General features: G+C 43.9%; 1 protein-coding gene across 1 annotated transcript in view; it reads left to right on the plus strand.

Annotated features, from left to right (window-relative positions):
- The window catches only part of MYO3B (myosin IIIB), a 3,387,754-nt gene that overhangs the window by 2,488,176 nt on the left and 880,533 nt on the right, over window positions 1-19,045 (plus strand). The window contains exons 23-24 of the mRNA XM_069616181.1: window positions 737-816; window positions 4,134-4,211. Of these exons, the coding sequence (XP_069472282.1) occupies window positions 737-816; window positions 4,134-4,211 (158 nt within the window). The remainder of the gene's footprint in view (window positions 1-736; window positions 817-4,133; window positions 4,212-19,045) is intronic.

Genomic DNA, 19,045 nt, shown 5'->3' on the forward strand with positions numbered 1-19,045 from the left:
ATCTTGAGCCACGCTCCTCTATTGGCAAAGGTAGAGCGGTGATTGAGTCTTCGGCAAAGAATACCTCTTCTTACTTTACAATTCTGTACATTTTTCATGTAGATGCATATGGACTTAACCCGAAAGGCTTACCTTAAGAATGTTTTATAATTAGATTTCCCCGCCAGATGCATCATACGCTTATTACGGTCCCAAATTGCAGCCTTTTTTTTAAATTATATTTATACATTTTGTGGCCAAGTTCTCATCTGGTTGACAGGTGCAGTCAATCTCTTGCAAAAGCTTTGTGATGAGAGAGAGAGAGAGAGAGAGAGAGAGAGAGCGAGAGAGAGAGAGAGAGAGAGAGAGAAAAAAAAAAAAAAAAAAAAAAAAACACACAACAAACACTTCCCAGAGCTGTCTACTTAATTTCCACATTACCATATGCTATAGTAGCCGTTGGGATTGAAGCGAGCTAAATGAATGACCTTTCACTTGGCTGAATTGATCCCAAACTACCATCCTCTACTTTTTCGGACCCACAATTAGTTGTACCCATCCTACTGTGTGTCAGGACTATGGGAACTCTTTTCTTAACTTCATTCTGTGGAGTCACGCCTTGCCTGCCATTTCTTCTGCAATTTGACTCATGAATGTATTGTAAACGTGGACTGAAAGCTGAGCTCTATGCCACCCATCCAACTTTTCCCTTCATCTAGGCTGAATTCAACTAACATTTATGCACATTTATTTACAGGCAACTTGGCCCAATCACGAGCAAGAGTAACAGCTGCATCCAGGTCGTTGCCTCCTCAACTCAACGCTGGGCGTATCAAGGTTAGTAGGGTTCGTACTAAAATCTCTCACTGGAGAATGTTATTTCTATTTGCAGGTTGGCCTCTATCAAATCAAAATGGCAAGTGTAAGGGTAGTCATTAAACACAAAGATTGCTATGGACCTTCCTCAATCAAGTGGTCTGTAAAAGCTAACACACCATGTATGTTCCTTCTCATGGAATAATTATTTTGACATGTTTATAATAATGTTGGAAAGAAAACGCAGAGGTATGGTGCGCACAAACCGAAGTGATGTATTTCTAATTCATGAAATGAGCCAACAGGCTGCTGTTTTCACATACTGATAGTTATCCCCCCATCCCCATCTGAAATGTCGTGAGGCCTAGTACTACAGTGGCTTGTTTTGTTCCTCTCCCTCACCTTGTGTAATTCTCTGACTCTACCAGAAATTAGGTCAGGCCTAGTACGGTAGTCACCTGTCTGTTTCCATTTCCTTCCCACTCTCCCCCTCCCTTCCTTATCTATGTCTTAGCTCTTGCACTATCTGAAATGTCGTCAGGCTGAGTACGATAGTTAATTTCAAATTCTTGTTGTTCATGGCCTTATAAGAATTTCATTGTTTCTTCCCTTGTCGTGAAGCGCTTTGAAACACATTGGGCCACATTACAAGTATGGTGCTAAGGCAACAACGGTGCCGGTATCATACTACGAGTTCTGCTCGCGGGCGCCTTTGCAGCCACAAGGTCTGACCTGGAGGCCAAACCGGCACCCGCGAGCAGAACAGGATTGTAGCACCGGTACCATTATTAACAGTACCAGTGCTACCACCTTCCCCATTCCCATTCCGCCCTATGGGGCTGAATGGGGATGGGGAGTCCCTTATTGCTGGCACCCACGAATGGGCAATTACCGGATCCGCCGACCTCGGCATGACCCGGTAATTGCCCATTTGCGGGTGCCGGGAAAATCACGGGTCCGACGGCAGCCGTGCCTTTGTTACAGGCACGGCCACCGCCAGTCCCGTAATGAGGCCCATTGTGTATAGCCACTTTATAAATAAACTTATTAATATGGAATCCCCCATAAACATGGCGTGTATATGTGTGCGTGTACATCTGGTCCAAAAAGTAAGACTGCATGGTGCAGTGAAAGTGGCATGGGTTTGTATGATGGGGTTACATTGTGCTTAAATACACATTTTTCCATTTTCATCTAAGCCCATCATGTGAACCCATGGCTTCATGTTCTGCAGGTATCATTCCAATAATCACGTGTTTGCGGAGGGTGATATCTTTCTTCTCCAGCCTAACTAGGGAACAGCTCTGAGGATGTCAAGGATGTGTCTCTCTAGTTCTGCCGGAGTAGGCAGAAGCCCCACAGACCCCCCTGAGTTTCCAGGGAGCAGCACTCTCTTGTTCCTGCTACACTCTCACGACACCTGCAGGGGAAGGGCATTGGGATAAAAAAAAAATCACTCTGCAGTCTTGGCGAGTTTCCAGGGCGCAGCACTCTCTAGTTCTTGCTACACTCTCACGACACCTGCAGGGGAAGGGCATTGGGATCAAAAAATCACTCTGCAGTCTTGGCGAGATCTGTGGAAAAGAAAAGAAATGGGCCCTGCTCTACTGCTTACTGTTGCTTACCAGCTGTTAACAGTCCTCCCCCCCAACTCTTCCTCTCGTACCTGAAACGCCTCCCCAAGTAGCCAAAAAGGCAATTTTCCATGTTTTCTGTTTTTGCTTCTGGGGTTTCTTCTTTGTATTATACAGACAACTGCTGAGTAGAACAGTCTCTACCCCCACTTCCAACTATGTTCTTTCTTGGCCTTTGCCTTTACATCTTCAGCTGCATTATGGCCGAGGATTCTTCTGGCCACTTTTTCTTAAATAGCTAAAGCTCTATTTCCTTCCTGTCTTTTTGTAATCCTTCCTTTTCGGCATGTATTCACTGATATGCTACTTGTGTTTCTTGCTTTTTTTGTATAGAGCTTATTCCTCCAATAGAGTGCGGAGGCACCTTCTGTGGATCCCCTCTGCTGCAGTGCTTTAGAAGGACACATCATCTCTGCGCAGAGGGCTGTGCTCTCCTCTGCATGGCGACACCAATCCGCGTGGTTAGCCTGGACCGGTCTCCCCGCCCGGAAGTCGGTTACCAGCACTATGAATCGGCTTCACCTCAGTCCCCCGCTTGCCAGGAACTCATGGAGGCCAGAGTAGGAAAAACAGGCACCTCCCGTTATCCAAATTTCATAATGTTTGCTGCGTGGGACTCTGGGCCTAGCTGCCTTCCCCAAGATATGCAGCTGTGCCCTAGTAAAAGTCAATTATATGTTTTGGCAACGCTTTACTGGAATCCTGGTGCCTTGAGTCTCGCAACTATTTACACTGTTTTAAAGTTCAAGAGCAGAGCTCTTGTAGATGCAACTCTGCTCTGTATTTAGAGTTCAATGTATATTTGCACATTCTTTGATAATTGGCAGAACCTTGAATGAGCTCCGTTAAGCGGCAAGAATATCCTCCGAATGTATCTTATTTTAAGTGCCTTACACACACTGAAAGCTTGCAGCAGAAAGGCGTTTTCTAACCCCTCGTGAACTTCCAGCTGCAGCAAAAGGACCTGGCAGCGAACAGTGACCTCAGATCTGAGCACGGCAACTGAAGGTGTGGAGGCGGCCTGTTACTCGCGGGTCTTGTGAATCTGATTGCCCAGCTGTGACCTCTGAACCTGCTCTGTGCCACTGGTGGAGAGGAGGTACTGCAGATCGGCAGACTGTTGCAGTAGGGCAATTGCCACTATGTCTTTTGGCACGGAGCTCATGAAAGGGTGATCTGGTAAGCGGGACACCCTCTGTGAGATGGAATTACCTGCATCATTGTATCACTTAATAAAATCAAAGAAGCCAGGGCGTCTACATCCTTTCCAGATGGCACGCTTGTGCGGAGGTGGCATTTATTGCAGTGTTGCGTGCTTTCATTCTATGGAACATTCTTGCAGTGCTTGACTTACTCTTCAGAGCTTTGCTCTCTGAGATGTGAGTCTTCAGCTCCCGATGCAATACACCGGGAAAGGGAGGTAGGGAGGGGGTGTTTATGTGGTTCCCAACTCATCCCCAGCAGCTTTCCTCTTTGCATTTGTTTTATGTGTGTTGGTCTCATAAGTAACAGCTTGACAGTTTTCTATTTAACAGGCTCCAGTATGCGTAAAGAAAGCATAATACACAAGTGTTTTCAGATACGCATGAAAGATTAATTGCCTTGAAATATTAATGTCTTTTGCAGCTCCACATTGACTTTTATCGAACACAAAAAGTGCTCTATTAAACGTTTGACACCACACATATTTAATTTAACTTCCAGATCGACACCATGGAAATGATGCGGCACCCCGAAGAAACGACAAACATGAAGCGGCAAACCGTGGCTTCCTATTTCAGGGTATGCAAAGAAACTGAGAACAAAAGATTACCTATTTCATGTTATTTTGAGTGTATATGTACCATGCTTCAAAAACCTAATTTAATTTTAAAATCTTTTACAAACCAAAATTATGTGTACTTTTAGTAGTCGGCAAATATGACATGCATGCTAAATCTTACAAGGTCTCTTCTAAACAGGTCTTCCCTTTCTCATCCAGAACCATCAAGGATAATATTGGCTCTCTTGCCGATTGCTGATTGCTGCAATCACTCTTTGGTTACTGGATCTTTCCCCTCCCCCTTAAGCACTCCCTTGTGCGCCCATTCCTGAAAAAAACATTTTCTGACCCGACCTGCCCTGCCAGCTATTGCCCTATCTCCATCACCCACTTCCTGGGGAAGCTGGCCTTGCCTCAACTCAACTCTCACACTGAACTTGTTGGTCGTCTCCATGATCATCAATCTAGATTCCAGGCATCTTAGGCACGGAAACTGCTCTTCTGAACACCTGTGAAGAACTGCTCGCATCTCTGGACTCTCCGGCTGTCCTTATCCTTCTCGATCTCTCCTCTGCATTTGACACAGTTAACCATTCCATCTTCATACAAAGGCTCCACGATACTCTTGGTATCTCGGAGCAGGCATTGGATTGGCTGTCCGCTTTCCTCACTAACTGCTCTCCCCAAGTCATCCTGGGCCCCTTCTCTTCTCCTACTTCCATCTCCACCTGTGGTGTCCACCAGGGCTCTATACTCTCTGCATGGCCCATTAACATCTACCTTGCTCTCCTTGCACGCCTCATTTCCCCTTTCTCTTCCAACTTTCAGTGTTACGCAGATGACACACAGCTCTTCTACAGACACCCTGCTGACCCTTTTGCACCTTCCTTCATCCCTGACTGCTTATCTGCCATGCAGTCCTGCTGCGCCTCCATTGATCTCTGCCTCAATGCCTGTAAATCTGAGATCCTTCCCACTGGGAGCCCTGCTCCCTTCTCCTTCCCCTCACACTGGCCTTCCTCCTTGGGCTCTCCCCCTGCACCTTCAACTGAAGCCAGAAACCTTGGGGTCATCTTTGACTCCTCTCTCGCCTTACTCCCTCACACTCAGGACATTGCCAACAAGTCCAACTATCAGCTCTTCCTTCTGAAAGGAATTTACCTTTTCTCACTTTCCTCCAGGGGCTCTGTGTGACGCAAGCCCTGGTTCTCTCTAGACTTGACTACTGTAACAGCCGCCTCCTGAATCTTCTTTCTTCCACTCTGTGACCCCTCCAGCTTTTCCAGAATAGGGCAGCAAGACTTATCCTTGGCCTTAAGCCCAAGGACCGCATCTCTCCTGCACTAAAAAGTCTTCAATGGCACCTGGTTGCTGCAGGGATTAGATTTGAATCCCTCTGCAGCATCCAAAATGCTTTCTGGGCCCAGGGACCACAGTATCTTCAACTTTATCTCACTAAATACTCTCCCTCCAGACCACTTCATTCCTCTGACACCAACTCTTTGTGTGTAGAGCGTTTCAATAAACAGAAGGCAGGGGGTCGCTCACTTTCATCTGCAGGCTCCCTCCTTTGGAATAGCCTCCCCCTCGCACCGCGCCTTGAGCAGGATCTTCTCAAATTCCAGAAGATCCTTAAGACTTTTCTCTTTTCCTCCTCCTTCCCACCTTTTCTCCTCTGTTAATCCCACAGTTGCTGTATTGGTGTCCTTGGCCCTTATGCATCTGCGGGGCATTGACCTCAGACAACACTAATTCTTCCCAGCGCCTGTCTATCCATAGCACTTACACCTTCAGCCTCCTAGGCCATGTGGCACTCTGCATTTCTAGCACTTCGTCACCTACGAGCCCGGACCCCGTAGCACTTACCCCCTCTTCCCGCTTCCTTCTGCACTTGCACGTTCTGAATACTCACAAGACATAGTAGGTTCGTCACTCCCCTCCGCTCTTAAATATTTCTGTTGTAATGTATTTTCCACACTCGCTCCCTCCCTGCCATGTGTGCGCATTGAAAGAGTATTTTCTTATTGTACAAGCGCCTAACAAGGAAACAGTAAATAAAATAAATAAATACATTTGCTGTGAATGTTGGTTAAAAAACACCAGCACATGGTTTGCAGTGATTAATTTGTAAAAATAAGTGCCAGGGCCCAATTATTTTCTAGCACTCCTGTGACTTTGCAGGTGGGCAGCTCCCCAACACTGCTGCCGCCACCCATATCTGCTCCCCACAGTGTCATCATATTTGAGGTTACACTACAGCGTGCACCTGCTCAGTGTGGTTTATAGTTGCACTGACTATCACCACTTCATAATTGAAGTGAGTCTGAGACAATAATTGCCAGGGCTGAACAAACACCTCCACACTTTGGGTTTCCTTTATGTATTTTCGCATTTGTAACCTGATGTCTCCGAGCACTCGGTAGTATGATAGTAAAATAAACTTGTTAGTGGAGGGTGTGTTCTGGAATAATAACTCATTTTTAATTTGAGGTGGGGTGGTTCATGATGGAGAGTTGCACTGGCTGGCACAGAGGCAAGGAACGAGTTTTTCTTCCTTTAGTCTTGTTTTTGATTTTTGAGACACAGGGGGTTTTGCCATTGCTTGAGCGTAGGTCTCTGGAGGGTGCGCGCAAGGTGAACTTGGAAATGAGTCCTTCGATACTGAGCTCACGCATGGCTTGATGCACAAAACAGGGGGCCTCATCACGAGTTTGGTGGTATCCCGGCTGTAATACTGCCCGACTGTAATAGCATTAGCACCGACCCGGTCCGGCGGTATTACCACTGGATCACGGGTTGGGCATTAACAGTAAATCCAATTCCTGATTGGGTCCATTTGATCCAATGGGGCATTTTCGGTGCTAATACTGCGGGCGAATACAGCCGGCTGTAATACCGCCGAAAACAGGGATTTTCACATCCAGAAAAAAGCTGGAGATAAAACAGCCCATTTAGCACCCAACTTGTGATAGGGCCAGCCCTTAAGTGAGGTGGTAATACCGTTAACGCTGCATTTAAGGGCTAAGGCCCAACTTGTGGTGAGGCCCAGGGTGTTTTTATTTGGGATTCTTTGGTGCCAGTCAGCCACTGGATGGTGGTGAGAACATCGGTGGCATGTTCCCAGGCGATGGTCATGGCTGGGTTGACGCGTTAGTGCAGCAGTAGACTTGTGGTTGTGTTCTGGGCATTTTCGAAGCATTGGACTTGTCTGCTCTGGAGGTCGAGAAAGGCTTTTGTCAAAGCCAATGTGACAAGGCTATGATGGCGTTCAAAGCTGTCACTCTCTCAAAAAGTGGATTCGTTCTTGTGCTGTGCCCAACATGTGTGGTGGTGCTACCACAGTTCTGCAGCATAATGCATTTATCTAGGTACATGCAATGGAGAAAGACAAATAATGATTTACTGCATACACAGTTGACACACTTGACTGGCCCGCAATGCTTTTTATCAGCATTTGTAGACAGGGACCCATTGAACCTGCCGCGCCATGCCAAATACCTTTTTATTGACTGCAATCTTACCTCATGCCCCCATGAATGGCCACGTGCACACCTACCTCTCTATGCAACTTGGCTATCAGCTGTTTCATGCAATATAATACCACCAGCAGAACTATGTAAACATGTGATTTGTAAAGTCTTAACTTTTCCATTTGAGTCAGACCTACGTTTCCATGTGTTTCATGCCACTTTTTAGTAGCCCTCTGTCAGCTTTGTTGCTACTGCCCTCCCAAATGAGGATAATACGTCGCTTTGCAGAAGTAATTTACTCCATGCCAATTTACTTCGACACAATCTCTTTGAATTCCTCCCATAGCACCAGACTTGCAGGTCCCCTTAAGACCTTTCATGCCCTCGGCAATATGATGAAAATCTTCCTTAAACAATCTGCACCCTTATCCTGGGAAACCTAAGTATCAAACAGATGCCATCCCAGCTGCAGCCACATGTTTTATTTTATTTCATTTATTGCATTTGTTGTACGCCCAAACCCAAGGGTATCACAGCATAGTTACAGGAGAACACTTAACTTTAAGATTACATATGATATGAATACTTGATCTTAGTTGTTACAAATACAGGTATTGCAACAGTTATATATATGATATTTACATGGATAGTACATAAGAACACAGTGCTCAGTATTCATTAAAGAGCCAGGTTTTGAGTAGTTTATTGAATTTGATCAGTATGGGTTTGTTGCTAATATTGGAAGGGAGAGAATTCCAAATTCCAGGAGCTGCAACCGTGAAACTAGAGTTGCCTGTTCTTGCGTTGTTAAAACGTGGGACTTGTAGCTATAGATTTGTATTAGATCTAAGGCATCTGGTTGTACCTTTGCGGTTTAAACAGTTGTTGAGGTAGGAAGGTGCATAACCTGTGACACATTTGTGAGTGACTGAGAGAGTTTTGTGGAGTATCCTGGCTTGGATAGGTAATCAGTGTGCCTCTCTCCTGTGGTGCGATATGTGGTCCCTTTTGCTTATGCCTAGGGCTGCTCTTATTGCTTTGTTCTGAAGAAATTGCATTTTGTTGATTTTTTTTTTTAAGTGCCGAAGACGAGTATGTTACAGTAATCTAATTTACGTAAAATAAGGGCTCTTGCTAGTGTGATGCAATTTTGTTGCGTGAGGAAGGGGCGACTTAATGTTTTGAGTTTAGTGGTGTAGGCTGTAGTTGAGGCAAGGTCGCTGATGTGTTTACACATGGTGAGACTTGAATCTAAATAAACTCCTAGGGTTTTCACTTGATTTGATATTGGGATGGGTGTTTTGTCGATGACTATGGAGGTGTATAGTGGGTGAAGCTTGGCTAATCGGGCAGGCAAGCCTACTATGAGGATCTCTGTTTTTTCTCCATTTAGGCATAAAGTGTTAGCTGCCACCCAGTTTTGGATGATGGCATATATTTTATTCACACAGATTGTATCCTGTTCTAAGTTTCCTGAGATGGGAATAAGTATTTGTGTGTCATCGGCAAAGTGCGTGTAGACTACTCCCATTGCTTCTAGTGCTGCAAAAAGCAGTTTAGTATAGGCATTATATAGTGTAGGGGAGAGACAGGATCCTTGGGGATTCCCAGGAGCACTAAGATGGGGTCGGCAGCTGTGCCCTATGGCTACTCTTGAGGTGCGATCTGACAGAAAGGAAGTTGTTTGCAAGGGTTAGGCATAGTTTGTTATGGTCCACTAAATCAAACGCCGCAGATAGGTCAAGTAGAACAGGTTTCCTGATTCCCTAACTGCATCCATGTGATTTTTTAGATCCAGCAGCGCTGTTTCAGTGCTGTGACCAGGGCGAAAGCCTGATTGTCTGTCACCTAATAGCTTGTTGTTTTCAAGGTGGGCTTGGACTTGAGTATAAGCAATTTTATCTATGATTTTCAGGAGGAAAGGGCCAGTGGTGATGGGTCTGTAGTTGGTGGGGATTGTGGCATCTAGTGAGGGTTTTTTGAGGAGGGGGTGACCCATGCTTCCTTGATACAGACAGGAACGGTGTTTGTATTAAACACTCCTTGACTAATTTAGCTGGGAAGTTGTCACTTTTACAATTAGAGGGTTTGAGTGTGGCTATTGTTTTAGTACTTGTTCTGAGGACACTGGTGTAAAGTAGCAGTCTGAAATATTAGCTATGGGTGAAGTTGTGGTTAATTTGGAAAGGGGGCTTAGTATTTTTTTTTTGGACTTCAATTTTATTTTGTAGTGTGTTCATTTTGGATGCTAGGGCATCTTGAATAGTGGAACACCAAGCTTTGCTTACTACAACTATACTTGGTGGGTGAATAGGTGTTTCAAGTTCCTTAATAATGCTGAATAGCTCTTTGCTGTTGGAGGAAGCATTTGTGATACATGCATTGAGTGAATTGGCTTTCTGAGTGTACACTTCAGTTTTTTATAATGTAGCGACTGTTTGGAGTTCTTTTTTGAGTTCCATGGTGGGGTTTTTCCTGGTCAGGTGTTCTAATGCTCTTTTTTTCTCCAGAGTTTGATCAGGTCATCATTGAACCAGGTATTGCTGGGCTTGAGTTTAGACCGTTTAGTATTGAGGGGAGCTATTTCATCAATTGCTTACTGTAGGCAATTGTGATAGTGTAGGGCGATGATTTCTGGGTTGTGCATGGACAGGGGTTTATTATTTGGTAAGTTGTTTAGCAGCAGTGATAGGTTTTCTGAAGTCAGTTTCCTAGAGTTTCTCATAATGGTAGGTAGCGTGGGTGGGATGGGAGGCAAGGAGGGGTCATTCATTGTGATGATGTCGAATGTGATTAGGGAGTGATCGGTCCAAGATAGTTCCATGATGTCTTTTAGTTGGACCATGGTATTTAATGTTAGGATCCAGTCGAGGATTCGTCCTTTGACATGGGTTGGGGTATTGACGATTTGTTTGAATTGCATTTCTAGGAATGCATTATTAAAAGCTGTGGCTTTGGTGTCCGTTTGGTCATTATATCCCAGATTGATATCACATAGTAGGATACATTTTGTATTAGGTTTGATCACTGGGGATATGAGCAGGGGTAGTTCAATATCCGGGTTGTTCTTCGTCGTGTTTGGCGTTCTATACATTAGATGGAAATTCGATGGCTAGTTTTAACGTTAGGAGTTCGTAGCCTGGTAGCAAATCTGTTTTACATTCTCTGAACTTAAGTGATGGTTTAAAAATAATGGCAACTCCACCTCCAGTGGTTTCATGTCGGTCAGATCTGAGAATAGAGTAGTCAGGGGGAATGGCTAGAGATAGGAGTGGGCTGAGGCTGTATGGAACCAAGTTTCATCTATGGCAATCAAGTCTAGTTTGTGTTCGAGAATTAGGTCATGGATGTCAATGGCGTGTGCGCCTAGGGATATGGCATTTAGTAGGGCCCCTGATAGTGGTTTGGCTCTCGGTAATGGGTTGCTGGATGGTTTTTGGGTTTTAAGGGTTTTAATGTCCATGTCTTGCCCATTGATTACTGATTCCAATACGGTAATAATTGCATATTAAAAGGATCAAAGCAAAACTTTGTCAAAAGTAGTATACAACAAGGATTTTTATTATTTACTATTATTCCTGCACAGCAAGACTTGGAACTGTGAGTGAGAATGTTTTGGTGTAAGGGGGCCTTTGCTCGCCTTCCTGGCTGGAGCCACTTCTGACTATGTCACCATAATAGTCTCGACTGCTATATCTGGCGCATAGCTTAATTGACCGCATTAATCGCTCTGTCTGTGCTTGAACACTTTTTAGAATGATTTCACAAAATCGGGTCATGGCATCAAATACTGCTTCTGAACTGTGATCTACTTTGAGCTAACCACCTGAAAGTGGTAGTTGTGAGGGTGCAGAAGTGAGATATTGACAAACAGGTGGTAAGTTTGTTGCTACAGACTTTTATTTAAATGAAAGTAGGATTGGAGAAAGGCCTGACTAACCCTAACTCTAAGAGGGGTTTCCCTGCTGCTATAGAAATCTCATGTTGATCCATCAGTATATCAACTAAAGATAAGTCCACCGTTGTGTCATAAGCCCTAACTCTATCCCTGACACTAACAACTCAATGTAAAGTGCAAAGGAGATGTCTCCACAGCGGGTCATTCATAATTATTTTCCAAGTACATATCACACATTTCCAAATGGCTCAAAAACAAACAAAGTTCCACAGGGGGCCAAGAGAATGCCTCCCTTCTCTTGACTTCTTACAAGGTTCTGTGAGGGGTCAGAAAGGTGGGGCAGACAACTTGGTAGAGGTTGCCATTTTATTAACCATTTTATTAGCCCAAAAGGGTTTCGCTGTCTGTCAAAATAAACTAAAGGAAACACTCTAGCAAAAGGAATCTGTCCCTCATACCTATACATACAATAAACACAGTAATAATATATGGTGATTCAAATGTAACTGAAATAACAGTTATGCTCAATATAAAACTGATAACTGTTTCTCCTTGTAACCTGTGTGAGATCCCCATCCCAATATTCAGACTGGATTTTCAGTCAACAGTTCAAAATAGGAAAGTTCTGTCTTGCAATAAAGGTCTAATGATAAAGTCCTTCTTGCTGCAAACAGTCTCAAATGGACTTTGACCAACCGTTCAAAAAATGTAACAATTCTTTATCTTTCCACTTGCAGCAGAGAGTTCAACACAACTTCTTCCTAGAAAACAAGAATACTTCCACAGTTTTGTTTGTATCAACGAAAATGCTTTTGTCAGGATGGTTCCATAACAGTACACAATTTAGTGCTGTTGCCACTTCTTCTTCTTCACAATCTTTAACCACAATACAGTACTTCAATGACTTCTTCCTGGTCCACTCACCTGCCAGGACTAGTACTACAAGGTCCCTCGCTCCGGTATACTCTCCTGCCAGGACTCAATGGAAAACTCCTAACACTACTAAAAGTACTTCTGTGCTAAAGTTTACCTCAAACAACTTAGCAAGTCTTTTGACTTTCCACAACATCAGTTTTGACTACTTCTTCTGGAGAAAACAATTACACACATTGGTGCTGTTTGTTCCACACTTGTGATTGCCACATGCAATGCAGGTTATGCTCCTGTCCATCTGAATATGTCTATCAGGAAGGCAGCTCTCCTGCACTCTTGTTTTCCCACTCATTTTCTCACACTTGCTCTTCTTTATCTTAGACAATGCTTGTTTAGATCATTTCCAATTATTGCTTCTTTCTCACTCGGGCAATATGGTATACAATCAACTTGCTTCTTAATTGCCCTCTCTTTGCTTTGGCAATGTTGGTTCGTATTAGCATGTTTAGATATGGACCTTTTTTTGGCTTTGGCAATGATAGATCTTATTAGCTTCTTGCAATATTGTCCTCTCGTGACTTTTGCAATTACTCTGACCTTTGTATGTATAATGATACCTCTTTTGTTTGTTCCCGAAGTTCTGATTCTACCACTTCAGCTTCTTTGTATCATTTCAATATTCAAAATTATTATTATTCTGCCACTTCAATTTCTGTACATCAGTTAGGTATTCAAAGCAATTAGATCTGGTCAGCGGGCATTCACGCAGCGCTCCAGGGTCACACCACGCTAGTGAACTCACTGTGTATCTTAAACGTTCACTCCGCTGCAACTGCGTATTCTGCTTCGCTGTGCTGGGGGAACTGCTTCTCTTTGCTTCCCGTGGCCCACGCCAGTCAATAAAGGATTGTTCCTTGCTCCAGGGACACTATGGTGCTCGTCTGCCACCAGAGCTCAACTCACAATGGGGAAAGCTTTTTAAATCAACACTTCCTGCCACGATTCATATGCATTCACGACCTTCGGGGGAAAACCTCCCAATAAAATACTTCCCGCTACGCAAGCTCTGCATACAAGGTCTTTGAAGGTAGAGACCCACTCAGAACTGATGTCCGAGCTGCAAATATCGGTGGTTCTGGTGTTTCTGCTTTCCTTTAACTGCTGCTGCAACTGCAACGTGGAGTTACTGCAATCACACCACCTCCCACTATTTCCTCTTATGGCCGGCACCTGAAGGGACCTTTTATACCAGTCCCACTCAGGTATGTGGCATTAACAATATTAGGCTGCAACTTTCAGTCGAGTGTCTCTGCATCCCTCTTCTTCGTCCCAGTACATTGGTCATTGTGGGACTTGAAGTCCCCAATGTTCAAATTACTTCTTTTACTCTGAATGTTGTTTCCAAATGTACCAACTTGGTTTCTATTCTTAATTACCTCTTCTAAATGAGTTTCTATAAGGATGAGTGGTTCTGATTTACAGGGGAATTAGAGTTTTCAGAATCTAGGATGTTAATGTTTTGGAATTTGTATTTAACATTCCCCTGTTGATCAAAGGAGCTTCTACCACCATAAACGTGGGTGACTTTGTGAGAGGGGTTCTTACTCCCAGTAAATGATTATTAATGACAGTTTTCACCACAACAAGATGATTAGCTTTGGAAATAAAACCTCGCTACGACAACAGGTCATTGCATATTCTGTCATCACTGACATTTTTTCCTCTGAAGAAGACAAATACTGTGCCTCCCCCAACGGAGTCCCCCTGTTTGTCTGGGGTCCTTCTTCTCGCAGGTGATCCTCGCAGCTAATACCACCCCCAGGGTCAAGATCAGGTAGTGGCTGCCTTCCCCTGGCCACCTGGGAGGTGACCTTAAGTAGGATGTTTGTGAGGACTCTGTAGGATTCATCACAGTTCACAAGTCCCAGGGGGAATGACTCCTTTCCCCTGGTTACTTTTCCACTTCCTTAAACCACCAAGAGATTGTCTACCTTCTCTTGGCTTTGCCATAATGTTCACAAATCCCAGAGGGCTGTCTCCCTTTCCCAAGCTTCTCTTCCTTTGCACAGCCAACAGGGTTCACATGTCTCCCCAGTGCTGTGACTATGAAGAGGAGTAACGATTCTCCTCTACAGAAACCACTGTGTTTCTTACAGTCATTAAACTCAAATATGCATGGTATATCTTGCCAATGTGTTTCAGATAAACAATATCCATCTTCAGGGCTCTGAGTTGTCTTGCTTCACAAAAAATCTACAGTCACTTCTTCTTCTGTAAGCCTAAAGTAAATACCAAATCACAATATTACTACCATTCAGTTTCTCTTAATAAACAACATTTATATAGTGTGCTCACCAACTAGCCCCATAAGGTACATCTGGGACTAACCTTAAAGGATGTCAAACAATCTGGAATATGCTTCCAACCTAAAAACAGAATATACGGAGGAAATGTCAGCTACATAACCCCCACAGTCATTGCTTAGTTATCTAACCTCGTCTAACTTGAACTCACCCAGCCTCAGCCGGTTATACTCCCACAGGGTAGTCCTTCATGTCCCAAGCCTTCAGGGTTTGGTCTGTAGCCTCTCTGTAACAAACTGAGAGATAAATAGGGCCATTAGAGGCCATAGTGCCATAGTGCGTTCAAAGCAATGCACATATTGTGATTTGAATCAGGTAGGAGAGTTTACTTATCACATTTACGAAGAGCAATCCGCATTTAAATTAACAAATGAAAGTCTTACAGAACTTCACCCGAGCAATTTCTCAGTCTACTTCTGTACGGAGCGTGGGGCAGCCGACCGTGAAAACGGTCAGGTACCCCACTTCCGTGTAAATAGTCATCGTCGCCAAGGTAATGTTACGCATGCGAATTGCATGCCGACCGAAGGTGGCGGCCATTTTACTAGGGGATTAAATCTAAAATATCAGACATACTGCCGAAATAACTGGAGTGGTAGTTCTCAATAGGTGCTAACCCATATTGGTAAAGCCTGCATCGATTCCAAGAAGGCCCTTAAGTGTGTAATCCCTGACATGATAGGATACTCATCGTCACCATAGAGATATGCAGCATGCATACTGCATGCTGAATGAGTATGGCAACCATTTATTTTAAATTACATTTTCTTAACAACAAACAACAATCACAAACCATTAACTGCATATGTCAACGTATCTATTTTCCAACAGTGTCTAATACTACCACTCCCCCCCAACTTGGCCTATTTAACTTATCAAGTCATGCTTGGTCTAACTTGTCACATCGCCCTCCTCCGAAGCCAGTTCAGTTACTTCCCTGCTTCCTTCACCTGCCAGCAATGTCACGGTCAGCACTATCCACCGCTGGATGTCTATACTCGCCTCATCTTTTTGTTCTCTTAATGCTTTCTCCTATACCCTCATTACCCATTGCCTCCTCCATGTTGTTCGGCCATCTCCTCGCAGTGTCTCCATTACTGTGTTATACAACAGGAACTGGCCTGCATGTAAGCCTGTGGCTTCTTGTAATTCCCCAATTCTCCTTCCACAGGTCTACCATCGTGGCTACTCCACACATTTCCCATCGTGCCCTAACCACTCCCCTGCCCCCTGCTTTCCCTTTCATGATAGCCGCTATCGGTACCTGTGGTGACAGAGGGTCCACTAATCTCATAACTCTATACGTCCTATTCCAGATTCGAATGCCTAACTCCACCAAGTAAGGATTGACAGTTTGCTCCCTAGTGTGTATCCAGAGGAGGTCCCTCATGTATCTCCCTTTTAGGCCTGGTTGTAGCAGTGCAGTGTCCGTCGTGGGATCGTCTGCCATCCATTGTACAACATGCTGTAGCTGGCACGCCATGAAGTACAGCTCAAAGTTGGGTATCTTTAATCCGCCTTGTGCATACAGCCTCTGCAAAGTGCTCAGAGCAACTCTGTTCCTCCCTTCTTGCCACAGGAAACCCCTACACATGGAGGAGCCCGGAAAACTTAGAAATAAAACCACATCTTTAAAAACGTTGTATTTATGTTTGCGGTAGCTTTTGAAGCGACCACAAACATAAATACAACGTTATTGTGTTTGAAAACGCTGCAGTTTTTCTTTCTAAGTTTCTCAGGCTCCTTCGAGCCTGAGAAACTTAGAAAGAAAAACTGCAGCGTTTTCAAACACAACCGCGTTGTGTTTCTGCCTAAATCTGCTTTCCCATTTGGGGCTTTAGGGCTCCCCGGGGAGCCCTAGAGCACCAAATGGGAAAGCAGATTTAGGCAGGAACACTGCAGCATTTAGCATTTCCCATTTGGGGCTCTCGGCCCCCCCGTGGGGATCCCGAGAGCCCCAAATGGGAAATAAGCTGTAGGCAGAAACACTGCGGCATGTAAGCACAACCGTGTTGTGTTTCTGCCTGCCTTGGCTTTCACTTCGGGTCTCCGGTGCCAGAGGAGCCTGAGAAACTTAGAAAGAAAAACTGCAGCGTTTTCAAACACAATAACGATGTATTTATGTATGCAGCTAGTGTTTATTTTTATTAAAAAAATAGCACTTACCGAGATGCAGCTGCAGCTTTTCTGCCTGTAGTCTCCGGTCCCCGTCCTCCGCATACAGCACCAATGAAGGAAAAGCCACCCAGTGGTAGCTTTTGTTTACTACAGCTGGCTGGCTTTTCCTTCATTAGTGCCGCAAAAGCCAAAGCGAGCACAGCAGCGGGCATCCATTTCACAAAATGGATGCCCCCATGTGCTATCTTTGAGCTTGAATTGCTCAAAATTTTACATAGGGACTTCGAAAAAAGAAAATGCTAATAGTTTTTTTTTAATATTGCCTATCTATTTTTGAAATAAAAAATTTTGGGCGAACCATTCCTTTAAAGTAATCTGGAGAATGGGTTGGGTAAAAACACTAAATATGGTCAAAATTGCTGAAATTACTATACATTCTTATGGGAGCTGCTTTGGATGGTTGCACTGAAACACAAGCAATAATTTAATACCAAGAAACAATTTGAAATCTTAAAATTCAAGTTGAAAGCAATCAAAAGCTGTTTTACACGTTTCAGAATTTCCCCAAAAACGAAATTCGCTGCAAACTTTTCACTGTGTGATAATCTCGATAATGGGAGAACCGTGTGGATTTGGGATGCGGTTTTAGATGCGATTTAAAGCTGTTGATGTTAGCTACAAGCAGAAGTTGTTTCTAGCACAAAAACAGAGGGACTTAGGTACGTTTTAGTGGAGGTCGTTTTTCGAGATAGGCGCAAGAATGGAAAACAGGAATGCACTTTTAAAATCACAAAAGGATTTCTTACACTAGAGGATGACTATGAACAAAATGAATACCATACAGGAACACAGCCACTTGATCAGAATGACTGCCTGCAGGACTCACCTTCTTCAGATGAGAAAATATCAGCGCAAAGATCGTTTTGGCAATACTAGTACAGAAGGAAGATAGGAGGGATTTGATAGAGGGTTCAAACAATTCAAAAATACTCCTAACAATGCAGATTCTGAATACTCGATAGGATGGGTTTAGGACAGGGATTAACTAAGCAAGGTACATATGCTAGTGACACTGTTCTATCTATAGATACTCAGTAGATATGTTTTTAAACAGAACCATCATCACCATCAGGATTCTGGTCCGTCAAGATTCTGCTCAGGGAATTGGATCTGGTTCTAAGACAGACACTGTGGCACATCGGATTGGATCTGCAATCAGCAAGGCGCTCTGGTCACAGCACGGCACAGTACTGGACTGGATCTGCAATGGCTCTGGTCATAGAATGGCACATGACTGGATTGTATCTGCTCTTCTTGGTTCTGATGATAATTATTTCAGCAGGCAAGCAGTACAGCGCAGCACAGCTGTATTTTGATGCTTCCCCTTAGGTTTGTTGGGTTCTGGTTCTGGAATTTGAGGCCTAGCTGAAAATGGTTCAGCTATGCAATGGATTTCTGCTTTGCCAAGTTTCTGGAGTCTGGAGCAAGGAAGATGTAGAGTTCAGCAGCAGGGTGCTCCGCCAGTATCAGGATAGTGAGTGAATCTGTCTTTCTGAGTGGTGAGCTGTCTCTATTTAAGGTATGGTAAAGGGGTGTGTGGGCTGGTTTATCCTAAACTCGCCCCTTTGGCCGGTGATTGGGTCATAGTCTCCTCTCTGACTTAATAGGAGGAGAGAAACATTGTGTCACATTTATGGTGTGATTTTATGAGGCTGAGAATCCACCCCTCGCCCCTAGAACACAAAATCTACTTTTGGCACCATACATATTTCCACATGTGCAACCTCTATAACAATCGCATATACAGATTACATATTTTATATAGCAGCTATCTTTCAAAACCCTGTAGCTGTGGGATCTTCTCTCCGCTTTTCACAGAATTTTGCCCTTTTCATCCGGAACACAATGTCCAATTTTTAAGCACACTTCTACAAGTGTGTGCATTTAACATGGGCATAAGTGTATAAAGATTCATACTTCTAGCAGCAATACATTTTGTGTAAAATCACATTTTCTGCTGTTTCTTTTCAGAACATGTCACACGATTTTGCCGCCTCTTGAAACGTGCAGCCAAAATTTAGATTCACAAATCTGTTACTTTTATATTTTTCCCAATTTTAAATGACAAATTA

This window comes from Ambystoma mexicanum, chromosome 9 (assembly GCF_040938575.1).
Source record: "Ambystoma mexicanum isolate Mex_15411 chromosome 9, UKY_AmexF1_1, whole genome shotgun sequence".
Lineage (NCBI taxonomy): Eukaryota > Metazoa > Chordata > Amphibia > Caudata > Ambystomatidae > Ambystoma > Ambystoma mexicanum.